The sequence below is a fragment of the Sphaerodactylus townsendi genome, linkage group LG03, assembly GCF_021028975.2.
Source record: "Sphaerodactylus townsendi isolate TG3544 linkage group LG03, MPM_Stown_v2.3, whole genome shotgun sequence".
Lineage (NCBI taxonomy): Eukaryota > Metazoa > Chordata > Lepidosauria > Squamata > Sphaerodactylidae > Sphaerodactylus > Sphaerodactylus townsendi.
In genome coordinates, this window is record NC_059427.1 from 44866328 (window position 1) to 44879755 (window position 13428).

The 13428-nt window shown below is 39.9% G+C and overlaps 1 protein-coding gene across 1 annotated transcript in view; it reads right to left on the bottom strand.

The window, feature by feature from the left end:
• Positions 1-3826: 3826 nt before the first annotated feature.
• SSUH2 (ssu-2 homolog) overlaps positions 3827-13428 on the bottom strand; it is a 38631-nt gene continuing 29029 nt past the window's right edge. Inside the window, exon 12 of the mRNA XM_048491476.1 lies at positions 3827-4432. Coding sequence (XP_048347433.1) covers positions 4286-4432 — 147 coding nt within the window. The 3' untranslated portion in view covers positions 3827-4285. The remainder of the gene's footprint in view (positions 4433-13428) is intronic.

The following is a 13428-nucleotide window of genomic DNA, read 5'->3' on the forward strand; positions in this document are numbered from 1 at the left end:
TTCTATGATACGGGCTCAGACAGACATGGTGAAAATCACTGTAATCCACTTTGATAGGGATAAAGGAAAAAAAGTAAATAAATGTCTGCATCCATCTATAGAAGACAAATAATGTGTTAAGCCTCAGTTTTTGTCAGGGCTGTATGAGGGAAAATAGGGAAAATAGATTTAACCCCTTAGTCTCCATCCATTTTTGCTGATTGAAATTGGACTTTCTGGTTCAACATTCAACAACATTTAAGATATGTACTGGCAGCTATGCAAAGCAGTGCTGTAGTAGCAATTTACGTTCATGTGCATTCTCTCTAAAGGTTCTTTTATTTCTTCTCACCATCACATGGGAAAGTGTGATATGTCATTGAGTTTCATGGTTGACTGAATCTGAACCGAGTGTCTGTGATTATAGTCATCCAATCTAAATACTACACCACAGTGAAAAAGCTGCATTGTGTAGTGGCTAAGAGTGGAGGACTCTAATCTGGTGAACCAGGTTTGTTTCCCCACTTCTACACATGAAGCCTGTGGGTGACCGTGAGCTAGTCACAGTTCTCTCAGAACTCTCTCAGCCCCATTTACCTTACAAAGTGTCTTTCGTGGGGAGAGGAAGAGAAGGAGTTTGTAAGCCACTCTGAGATTTCTAATGGCTGAGGAAAGCAGGGTATAAGTCTAAACTCTTTTTTTCTTCTTAATGGTTGTTTATCCCCAGCATCCAGACATGCATACTGGTAGGTAGGGATAAGAAGAAGAAGAAGATTGTCATAAAGAAGGAACTTGTGGTACGCAAAATAACTAGGATAGCCCCATTTTTACTGCTGTTCTTTTTGTACATTTAATAATTGCTCAGAATTTAGTTGATGAAATTTTTGCCACCATAAAGTGTTGAAAAAAGATTAATCTCCTTATTTTCTGTGTCAAGCTGCTGTTTAAAGTTAGAAATGGTGCCAAAATATGCAAGTCCTAAAAATTATCCTTTGTGAGACAAAGCATAACTATATAGAACAGAAAACTGATCGGGGCCTGCTTCTGAGTCTTCGTGTGGAATTCTCAGGCCAAGCACCTAATCCCTTATGTTTGAGGGAGGCTTTTTAAGACAGGCCTCAATGGGCTCAGTAAGTCATCTGTCCCAGAGCTAATGGGCTGGCACTTTTAATGCAAGAATGAGGCTCAATAAAAGGTAAGAGGCCAGACAGGCCAGAGGCTGACAAGCAATAGCTCAATGGAAGTGTGTTCTATTTTATGCTACCTGACAATGCTGAACGAGGGGACAACTACTTCAGAAATGGCCTCTTGCAGTCACAGCTAGCAGATCTACTCAGGTTCCCATTAGGAAGCTGCTCTGCTACTGAGGTCCCATTATTCATTTATGGATTTCAGTCTGCCCAATATAAAACGAGCTGCTCATCCAAGCAACAGCTGTAATTAGTGAGGTTCTGTCTATCCCATATTTCCTCCAAGGAGCTCAGGGACACATACATGGTTCTCCCGTTCTGTATTTTGTCCCCAAATAACATTTTACATATACTATTCCACAGCCAAAGTGGGTTCACATTAAAAATACACAACAATCTTGAAAGTAGGTTAGGCTGACAGGAAGGTCATCAAATGAGCTTCATGGATGGTCCATTGGCTGCCTATCAGTTATCAGTCTCTATTTAAGGCATTGGATATCACATTCAACGCCTATAATGGTCCTTCACATCTGTAAAGCAGCCTTGCCTCCCCTCCTCCATGTTCTGCCAGGTCAGGACACATATTCTGCAGATCATCTTCTGCAGTGCCAACCTACAAATGGGCAAAATCAACAATTCCCATGCATATGTATTCTCCCTTGCACCCCCATCTTATGGAATGGCCTGCCTGAGATGGTCAGGAAGGCTCCCATTCTCCTGGCTTTCCCCAAACTATACAAAATTGAATTATTTAAGCTATCTTGCCTGCATATTAATAGGAATGTACTGTAACAACATGGTTCAGAAAGTTACTTGAGTAAAGGGTTATGGACTGTTGTCTACACTACTGTGTGTAGCTCATATGCCTTGATGATATAAACAGGATCCTATGTAATTTTTGCATTGTTAACACATGATGTTAGTTCTATGCTTTGATTAAATTCTATTTTCAGTTTGCTAGTTGGGTGCAGCTTTCTACAACCTAAATCCTATTGCATTGTTTATTGGGTGTTGCATCCTGTTGATTGTGTTGATTTACTCTGTGTAATCCAACTTGAGTCCCAGTGAGAAAGACAGATTATAAATAATGTAAATAATTCCAGTTGTCCGAGGTCCTGCTTAATAACTGCATCACAGTGGCTCTTCGTGTGTTTGGTTTTTTAAAAATAATCATGCCCCAGTTTGATAAACGGAAGTTTCTCTTCATTTGCTTTTCTTGGTTGCAAGACACTCCAGTGACCTCTATTAAATCTGACATTCTGGATTGGAAGCATTTTGGGTCTGGGAATTTGCTTCTAAATATTATGGATGATGCAGTGACACCCAGTACATACCTGCACAGATGAACAAGACATTAACTTCTAAGGGAAATGCCAGTATCTAGCAACACACACACACCCCTCAAAAAGATTTTTTTGCTAAGCCAACAGTCTTGGTATTTCTCTACAAAACAAACAGAACAAAGCTTTGCCACTACTGCTCTCTGGTGGCCAAGCTTTAAAGACCATCCTCCCAGTACTTTCCTATTACAAGCCTTAAAAGCTACAATTGTGTGAATTAGCATACAACAACCTGCTTATTGAAAATTATGACTTACCCAATCAGAAACATTGACAAATAAATGTGCTAAGCAATGAACTGGAAAGTACACATTCAAATTTTATTCCATGTCATGCATATCACAAAGTGAGTTTGGAGTAACGTGGGTAAGTAAGATAAAAGTATACCTGTAGTCCTCTGGGCACGTACTGGGTCATTACTATCCGATGGGGTGGAATTGCATCATGACATTTACTAGGCAGACTTTGTTTAAAGGGTGGTTTGACATTGCCTTCCCCAGTTGTCTACACTTTACTTTACTGGTTACTTTATTTTACAAGCTGGGTACTTTATTTTACTGACCTCAGAAGGATGGAAGGCTAAGTCAACCTTGAGCCAGTTACCTGGAACTGACTTCCATCAGGATCAAATTCAGATAGTGAACAAGGCTTTGACTGCAGTACTGCAGCTTACCAGTCTATGCCACAGACAGGGCTCTTAAGCAGAGCCCCCCCCCCCACCTGCCCCGCCCCCCACTTTTTATCACTCTGAGGTAGATTTTCCCACCTTTGCCTTTTAGGGTCCGTCAGGACTGAACAACATTTCTAGTAACATATGAGGATTTCAGGCTATAATTCCACCATAATGAATCATTCATTCATGCAAGTCACTGATACGTTTGGTTTTGGGGTTAACACTTGGTGGTCCTAAAACAATATACCACAACTGGTCATAAATTTACCCAGGGGTAACTACTGAATTGCAGAGAATGGTACTTGAGTATGGATCTCCCAGTATTCACCTATGGAAGTATACTGCCTCCCCCCAGAGCACACTGGTCTCTCATATCCAATCTTAAATTCTCTATCAAGTTGATGATTTGATTTCCAAGTCTCAGTAAAAACAGCCCCAAACTGCACACAGGAAGTTTACATGATGTTCCATCCCTTCATAATATTCTAGACCCTCCCCTTATCTTGGGGAATATTGTCAAACAAAATAAAAGATAAGTATTTGTTTTAGATAACTGTAGTCTTCATATAAAAATATCCCAAGTCCAGTATAATGCACTTTATTACATATTTAAACATAAAATACTTGTATTTACTGATGTCCGAAATTACAATACAGCATCTCTGAGAAAGAGACAATCAATTCCTTGGCCTCCCTTGTTTGAATCCCTTATTTGAAAAAAAAAAATCCCATAGCAATCAACATGAAGCATTCACATCAAGTGCTTTTGTTCTATCCATTTAGTTCATTGGCATATTTCATTCCAAAAGAATAACCCTCTAGAGTAGTTTCTACTTCTTGTCTCTTCGTTGGCTTCCTCCTACGATGCCTCTTTTCACACATGGAATCTTCAAGGCTTAATTCTAAAGAGGTACAATTATAGTAATTGTAGAAACTGTAGCATAAACAAAATTTGGGAAGTTATAATTATTGTGTCTTCTGATGTTTAGCTCTGAACACTGCATTACAAGTTGGCAGTGTACTCACAGTCAGATAATTCAGTCAGCAAAAAAAAACCTTGCTTTTTACTAGAAGAATTCTCCTCCTTGCCAAGTATTCCATTGTCAGATGATGGTACAGCCACAGCAGTACCTCTCTGGATAGTCCAGAGCATATACCTTGTTCTCCATTCCATAGACATAGTATAGGTACATTTTTCCTGCATACTGATAGTGAACTTCTGTGACAGGAATCAACTCAATAGTCTGTCTCTGAGAAAAAAGAACACAAAATATGAAATACAAATGGAATCGTCCTGCTGCAAGTGTTTCCCACAGAATAGATCCATGTCATTTATCCTACAACCATTCTTCATCTGATAAAACATGCTTAGAAAAAAAAAGGAACTCCTTTTGAATACAAAATGCATGAGCGGGCATATTCTAGTTCAGTTTCTTCCCTGAGTTTTAAATGTGGAGACAGGCAGGGAGGCTTGTTTATTTGAAGGTGTCAGCAATAAGGTTCCTTTCCATGCTTGTGCTAGCTCTTCCTGGAACAGTGATGACACTGGAGAATGCTGCATTGCGGTTTTCTCCCATGTTACCTGAAATTCCTGATTTTAGCAGAGTAGCATGGAAAGGACATGCCCAATAGAGCTTTCACACCACTATTATTAATTTCACCTGAATGGGGACCCAAAACACCTCACATTGTTCTTCTCTCCTCCATTTTATCCTCACAACAATTCTATGAGGAAAAGTGTATGACTAACCCAAGGTTTTGATGAGTAACCAAATTGGGCTACACCATTCTCAACCTTCTGAGGTAAGTTAGGCTGATAATGTGTGACTGGCCCAAGGACACCTTCCTAGACTGAGAAGTATACTCCATTTCAATGATGAGAGAGATGAAATCCCAGCTTTCTTCAAAGTCCTTAGGCACTCCAATAGCTGCCAATTCACTGGAATTTTTTTTAAAAAAATCTGAATAGATAACTACATGGAAACCTGTGAAACCACCTAGTTGTCAGACTGTTAAGATATAAGTGGAGAAATTTAGATTCAAACTCCTAGTCAGTCATGAATTTCACTGGGGAAGATGGGACTCGCCATTTGCCACTCGCTCTCAGTTTAGGCCTGATTTACATGTACGAAAGGAGAAGGTGGTAGAAGAGTAATGATGCATTACAATGGATTTAAGCTTCCCTGGCCAAAGTGCCACCACCTGCTCTCCTCACCTACCCTCCTCACACTGCAGTAATGTTAATCGTGGGGAAACAATTTTCTGCCCTCCTTGTGCCACACCATGTTGCAACAAGTCAGGTAAGGTGCTGCCTGCCTTTTTCATCTTCTGGTGGGGCAACAGTGAGGTAAGGCAAGATAAGTCAGCGTCCGTCCTTCTTTGTCCCCTAGCAACAAAGCAGAGAAAGGAAAGGAGGAAGAGGTTCAGGCCTGCCCCACATGTTGCCCTCCACTGATGGAGGGAGGGAAAGCCCAGAACTCCCACCGCCACCCACTGGGACCATAGGGTGCATCCCAGGGCTGTTGCTTGCCATAGCAGACTCAGACACCCTAGGTACGCAGGGTAGCAGGACATCTCTAGGTGTGTCTAGATGTGCCCAGTGAACAAGCCGGATCTGTTCCCAAGAGGGCTGTTGTGAGAGTAAAATCGAGGAGGGAGAAGCCATATGTGCTACTCTGAGGAGCTGCATAAAAAGACAGCAATACTTTATTTCCATTTTATTTGAAAGTTTTTTTTAAATTATGTATAAAGCTCTCCAAACAATGGCAAATACAGGATAAAAATACCACATTGAAAAATCCAGCAACAGTAGTCGCACTAAAACAGCTGCTTGTTTGATAATCAAGAAAAAGAAGCAACAAAACAAATGTAAAATACACTTCAATGGATATCATTATATAAATGCCTGTTTTTAATTGTTTTTCAGTGTGAATACTTCATTGCAAGGGATATGTATTTTAATTTGATTTTAATTGTTCGAATGATTTGGCTTCAATGGTTTTTAACCTGTGGGGTTTTTTTTAATGTACTTTTTCATCTGTTAGCTTCCTTGGTGGCTATGATATGGACAGAAAGGCAGGCTATGCATTTTTCAAATCAATGAATCTCTAGTTACAGCAGAAGGGCTACAACTATGGTTGCCAGTCTCCTTGTGAAGCCTGGAGACCTCCTGGAATAACTGATCTTCAGGTTATAGAGATCAGTTTTCTTGGGGAAAATGGCTGCTTTGGAGGATAGACTCTATGGCAATTTACCCAGGTGAGATCCTTCTCCAGGCTCCACCCCTACTTTTCCAGGTATTTCCCAATCCACATTTGGCAACCCTACTAATTTAAGCACCTTGTTTAGTTGGGCACTTGAACAAGAATACAGAGTATTTTATTTCATCTTAAAAAAAACCCCAAACAGAGTGGTAGCTAGTGGTTGCAGACAGCATTGGTCTTGGGCACACCATGAGTAATTTTGTTGAGGTGTTTACAATGCAGACAGAGTTTCTGACATCTGAATAATTACAGCAATCGAGGCAGCCCCACAAAATGAAAGACTGTTATGAGATATTTAGGGGGGGGGGGGTTTCAGCAGCTTGAATACCCTTTGGTTTTCTTTCCCATTTGGAAAAATACATGCACGGTGTTTTTGTTACACTTTTATGTTACCATGCTGATCACGCTGAGGAAATGTGATGTGCTTCAGAGGCAGAGTACTACAAAATGGCCCTGAACTTGAAAGGCTTGGTTTCAGAGGCTGCTTTTCAGCTCTTTGCTTTTTATTTTGCTGCCTTTTGATGCAAGCAACCCCATATGTAATAAATGCCAAATGAATGCACACCTGAAAACTCGCTTTCATTCCATCTGTTTTTTTCCCTGCAAGTAATATTATTTTTTGCAAAGCAAACAACAACTTCAAAAGCAAAAGAGTCATTCTTGTTGTACGTTTGATGGTTTTCACCATCGACCCCAGCCAGCTGTACCTCTTTTGTTGGGTCTCTTCCCTAGTGTTCAGGTAGCTGAATGATTTTTCTTTCTTTATTTGGTTCGTTTTAATCCCATACATTCTCCAAGGTGTTCAGGATTGTGAACATTGTTCTGCTGTCCTTTTTTTCCTCACAAACCCCCCATGAAATAGACTGGGCTGAGAGAGAGTGACTGGGCCAAGATTACCTTGCAAAGTTCATGGCAAGTGGAAATCCCCCACATCCCAGCCTGGCATCTCCATCTCCCACATCCCAGCCTGACATTCTAACCACCATGTCACACTGTCTCCTTCCTCTTTGTTTATGCCAAGAATTGAAATCATTGGCAAACAAAATAAAGATACAGGCTATTCTTAGCACCTGCTCATCAGATGACCAAACATATATGGAAGAAGGATCCCGTTTTTGACCATCTATTCACATGGAAGGCAGGGTATACTTAGGGGAAAGTCTATTTTAACAGAATATGGGCAGATGATAGTACTGTTAAGGGGCATGGAATTTCTTTTTCCCAAAATCCATTTTTAAAAAGATATATAATTTCATTCCTCTTATTCTTTCCCTTCCTTTTTAAAAAGAGGAACTGTTTTGTCATTTTTCTTGGACGAGGAATCCGTGCGTCCTTTTGTAACTTCAGCCCTTGACAATGTTTCATTTTACACTACACAGGGTGGTCCTCTAGCCAGAGGATATGGAAGGTTTGGAAATACATTTCCTGCCTCTGAGCATCTTCAGAGAGAAATTTTGGAATCTTACAAAATCGCCTTTCCTGCCCCATCTCTCTTCAATTTCCTGTTTGATCAAAATGGAATTGATTAGAAATTGGCTCTAGGTTCCTCAGCATAAAAGGAAACAGAATGTTGGATTTCAGGGAGAAATCGGATAAAGAAGAATCAAGTCAATTTCTCTTAAGAACCCTACCAGAGCACTGAGCCCTAATTCTTTACATTCCCATGTTACCTTCCTGCACTACACTCCCCTAGCATCAGTCAATCAATCAATCAATCAATCAATCAATCAATCAATCAATCAATCAATCCATCAATCTTTATCATGGTCATAGATGAACACTGATCAGCCTAAAGTAAATAAAACTGAAGGGATCAAACATTTTAAAGTTGTAAATATAGATTTAAAATAATCTACTGGTAAAAGAAATTGGAAACACAAGAAAGCATGGAAACATAAAACAATAAGATTAAAGCAGACTGTTAAAGGGGAACTGAAGCTTTAAAATTTGAAAAGGGCTATAAAACATAAACAGGAGTATAAGCATAGAGGAGCAATAAAAGTGATGAATAAAAGGCTATAACTATCAGATTATTAAGCCTGCTTTGTGACACAGACCATCCTGTGAGGTATCTCAATCACTGCTACATAGAACCTGGCAGCACTGAATGTTATGTCAGCTTCCCTAACATTTATCTTCCAATGCAGTTTGCAACTGATACCTGAGGCTCACTGGGAGGCAAAAAATGCTTCAGATAATGGCTAAAGCCAGGAAAGGAAAGAGAGAGAGGAAGAGTTTATTTTAATTCCATGCTTTGTGTGAGGGTTGGACCAGATGACCCTTAAAGTCCCTTCCAGATTTATGTTTCCATGTTTGTTCTGCCCAGCGATGAATTAAAATAAATTGTAGCTGTCCCAGTATGTCAAGGGCAGAGGCGAAGCTACAAGGGGACCAGGGGTGCGTGTTGCACCGGGCGCGCACCTGTGGGGGAAAAAATCCAGGTTTGTGATTTTCGTGTTTTTTAGTGTTTTTCAGTTTTTGGCCTGCAGGTGTTCAGTTTTTAGGCTAACATCACCAAAATTTCAGGTTATCTTTAGGAGACTCTCCTGATGATACCACCCAGGTTTGGTGAGGTTTGGTTCAGGGGGTCCAAAGTTATGGACTCCCAAAGGGGGGTGCTCTCACCCCCATTGTTTCCAATGGGAGCTAACAGGAGATGGGGGCTACACCTTTGAGGGTCCATAACTTTGGACACCCTGAACCAAACTTTACCAAACCTGGGTGGTATCATCAGGAGAGTCTCCTAAAGACCCCCTGAAATTTTGGTGCTGTTAGCCTAAAATCATGCCCCCTGCAGGCCAAAAACTGAAAAAACACTAAAAAATACAAAAACACAAACAGACATAAGGCGGGGTGAGGGATGGAAAACTGAGATTTTGCACCAGGCTCCATTTTCCCTAGCTACGCCTCTGGTCAAGGGTTCTCAGTGTGCCATGGTACATATTGATACCTTTCTTGGTAGCTGCCAAGCGTTTCTAGAAAGTGGGCAGGGCCAGGTGGGGCTTTTGCCCATCAGGGCTTCTGATTGGCCACTGAAGATGTCATTAATTATGCAGATTTTTTAAAAGTTTCTTTGGCAGCAGCTGTTACCATAGCACAAGGATCTTCACTGTGTGACAGAAGGAATATCAAGAAAATATTTTAAAACATTCTGTTAAATGGAGCTTCTGCCTGAAATGCTGAAGAGTTACTATTAGAGCAATACAATAGCATTTTCAGTTGGTTCTGCTCCTTGTGGCAGCCATTTTATGACTGCACTCAAAACGCTGTGTCAAAATTCAATAGGGATCCACAGGCTCCAATAAAGTGGGGATCTCATGCAGTAGGTCAACCAGTACCTATGCCCTCCCATCCAATCAATTGCAATCACAGGATAGGAAGAAATTTGTTACCTGATCTCTGTCCTTCTGCAGAGCCTGGGATATCTATTAGGCCAACATTTACAGGATTTAACAGCACAATCCTAAACAGAATTGTACCCTTTTATACCTTTTTCAACAACACATTCTACTTAGTTCTTTTTGTTGAAAGGGGTATATTACTTTTACTACTGTTGAAAGGTTATGCCACTGTACACAAATTCTCTGCTTTAAACACTCACAGCATGTCACTGGCAAGACGCTAATTAAGGCATTTTGCTAAACCCAGGCAGTTAGGTATTTCAGATCTCACACTTTGTACCTTCAGCATCTGAGACCCGAGCAATCTAGCACCTCAGACTTTGTAACAGAGGCTTAATTAATTTGCAAATGAGTTGCAAAACTTGCCAGGCTCACAGAGTTAATTGAGTTGTATGTACCTTTGATCGAGAAAGCTCTGGTCGGGCCTTGACACTTTTGTGTGGGCTGTGTGGGCTTGTTCCACAGACCATGGAAAAATATCCTCCCATTAAAAAAAGAAAGAGAGAAAGAAAGGAAGGAAGGAACTTAATGTTTACTAAGAATCTAAACTGGGATTAAACGTGGAGTTGCCAGTATCCAAGTGATAGCTGAAGATCTCCCAGAATTTCAACTGGTCTCCAGGTCACAGAGATCAATTCCCTTGGGGAAAATGACTGTTTTGGAAGGTGGACTCTATAGCATTATATCCCACTGAAATCCCTCCCTTCCCCCAATCCTACCCGGCCTAGCGTCCATCCCCAAAATCTCTTGAAATTTTCCAATCCAAAACTGGCAGCCTTTAAAAAAAACTCATACCAGTTTACTCCATTTGAGAAAATTAGAAGCAAAAACCAAGATAAGATACTTTCTAAAATTCTAGAGATTTTATGGCTCTTTCTGCACAGATCATTTAAAAAATTTGGGAAACATTTTAAATAGAACCATTTTGGCTTTTTTGTCTGTAGAGTGTGGAAAAATTGCTTCAGTTCTTTTGTCCACCATTTTCTGCAGCTTCAGTTTGATTCTCTATGCCGCTCAATGGTTTTCCCGATTCTTTCTCATAAACACTGTAGCTGCGCTACAGTGATCGAAGTACATGAATGATCGAAGTACATGATCGAAGTACATGAATGAACTCAGTTACGACTACCAATTAAAGCAACACGTTGTTTTCCACCATTTTTATTTTTGGTGAGGTACCTTCAAAGCTTTGAAGACTTGGTATGAGAATTGGCATGAATTCTCATATCGAGTCTTTACAGCTTTACAGATCTCTCAACAAATTTTTTTAAAAAAGAAGAAATGACACATTGCGGTAATCAGCAAAAATTTCAATAAAGGGGCAAACAACACATTGCTGCAAAACACTTTTTCCCCCTTTCCTGAAAACATTTTATTTGTTCTGTGTGGCATAGGCCTATGTCAAACAGCCAGTGTTTCTAAACACTAACTCCTATACAAGTGGAAAAAGGATCTAGGGTTATGAAATTCTTGAAGAAAAGTGGAAATATATATTTACCTACTCTATTACCATTGGATTTAGAGAAAATTTGTAAACATGTTACACCACTTCCATTTGTCACCACTTAAATTAGCTAAATTCTGTAGGAATATGAAGAATATATGCCAGCTTTGTAAATTACCAAATACAGTCTATTTGCATATGTAGTATTCACATTGCAGAGCACAAATCTATTAGTCCTCTATTATAGCTTATCTTTTTAAAAAACGGCTTTGATGTAGATTTTCCTTTTTCTGCTGGGGCCCAATTTTACCATTTTTGGAGTGACGTCTGGAAGGGGGGGATTTGGGAAACCTTTCTTGCAAAAATGTAGTGTCTATGCGTTTGTATAAATTATAGTGTAATAAACTTTTCTGCAAAAAAACCCTCATGGTTTGTGTAGAATGCATTGTCCACAGAGGTCCCTGCAAGGTGAAGTGGAGCTTGATCAAGCCAGGAAATGTTTAAAGAAGGTCCAAATGCAAATGGTTGAGAGAAATGGGAGGAACAAGAGCAGGCCTAGCATATAACAAACTGTGTTTGTGCCTGAGCTGAGCTGAATTACAGTCTGAGCTGTATGAGCTGCATGAAGAACCATTGTCTCCACTGCTGGGATTTTGTCAGTATTTAGAAAGATTAAAAAATACATGCACATTGTTCAACAAGCTTTTCAGCCTCAGCGAAATGGCTGAACTGAAATTATACCTATAATTATCAACACTGATTATAACGTCAAATATATTCTGACAAATGACACCTTCTGAATGCCCCTCACATGTATATGAATTGTATATATATTATAATAATTTTGTCCCAATTGGCTGTGGTCTTCAGAGTTTTGATAATTTAATTATAGATTATAGAGTTCCATGCCAGAACTCCCATGTTCTTTGGGACCTCTGCTGCTGGGCTGTCATGAAGATTACTGAAATTACGTTTGCGATGCTTCCAACACTTTACATCTGCTATTAGTGATGATGATTTTGAGTGTCATCTTTTGGATGTAGGTTATAGCTCAGCCAAGCAAAAATGTAATGTATATCTGCCAGTTGAAAGCATGTTCAAAACAAGCATTTAGTCAACATATGCAAGTACAGAATTACTTTGTATAAACAGGGGCACTGATGGTGAAGTTTTTGTAAGCAAGGAAATACATTGCCACCTGCTGCTCAGATAAAGTAGTGTGCTATCCTGTATCAATAAACTACGTTCAAGGTTAGTTTAAATAAATGTGGCTTTTTCAAAAGGATGATCATGATTGATTATTACACAATAAATGTAATTATCTTTCTTTCATTAAGAAGCAACTGTATGTCACAGCCCACAAGATTGACATTCTAAAGGGTACACATCAGAACGGTCTGCACATTAAAAAAAATCTTGCTTTCCCTTATTGAAACATCAAATAGTTTTCATCAAGTCTTTACAATACAGACTCATTTTCAGCCAAGGGCAAATGAAGAATGTAAAGAAGATTATATAGCTGAGCCAGAATGCTGATGTTCTAATCCTGGTAACATATGATTTAGGTCTGAAGACTCTTCTCCATTAAAGGAATGTCTTAATCCAAATGGTGAAAACTTGCTCCACAGGAAATAACCTCTTCCTCCCAGAACAAGGCTCTTCACATAGCAAAAGACAGTTACAGGGGCCAATCCAATAATTAAATAATTGTTTTTCAACATGAGACCAAAGAATCTGCTAATTCAAAGTTCTGTCACCACAGAACACTCAGTGGATGCCAGAGGAAGCCATCATTAGTTGGTGATTAGGAGAATACAGACTTAAGAAGGAGAAGAATTTAGATTTATAGTCCCCCCCCTTCTCTCCTGTTAGAAAGCTCAAAGAGGCTTACAATCTCCTTTCCCTTCCCCATCCCACAACAAACACCCTGTGAGGTGGGTGGGGCTCAGAAAGCTCAGAAGAACTATGACTATCCCAAGGTCACCCAGCTGGCACCCAGCTGGTACACCAGATAAGCCTCCACAGTTCAAGTGGCAGAGCGGTGAAACAAACCCGTTATCCAGATTAGAGTGCACCTGCTCTTAACCACTACATCACGCTGACTCTCAGGTGAGTTTCAAATAGCTTTTCTGGATTTT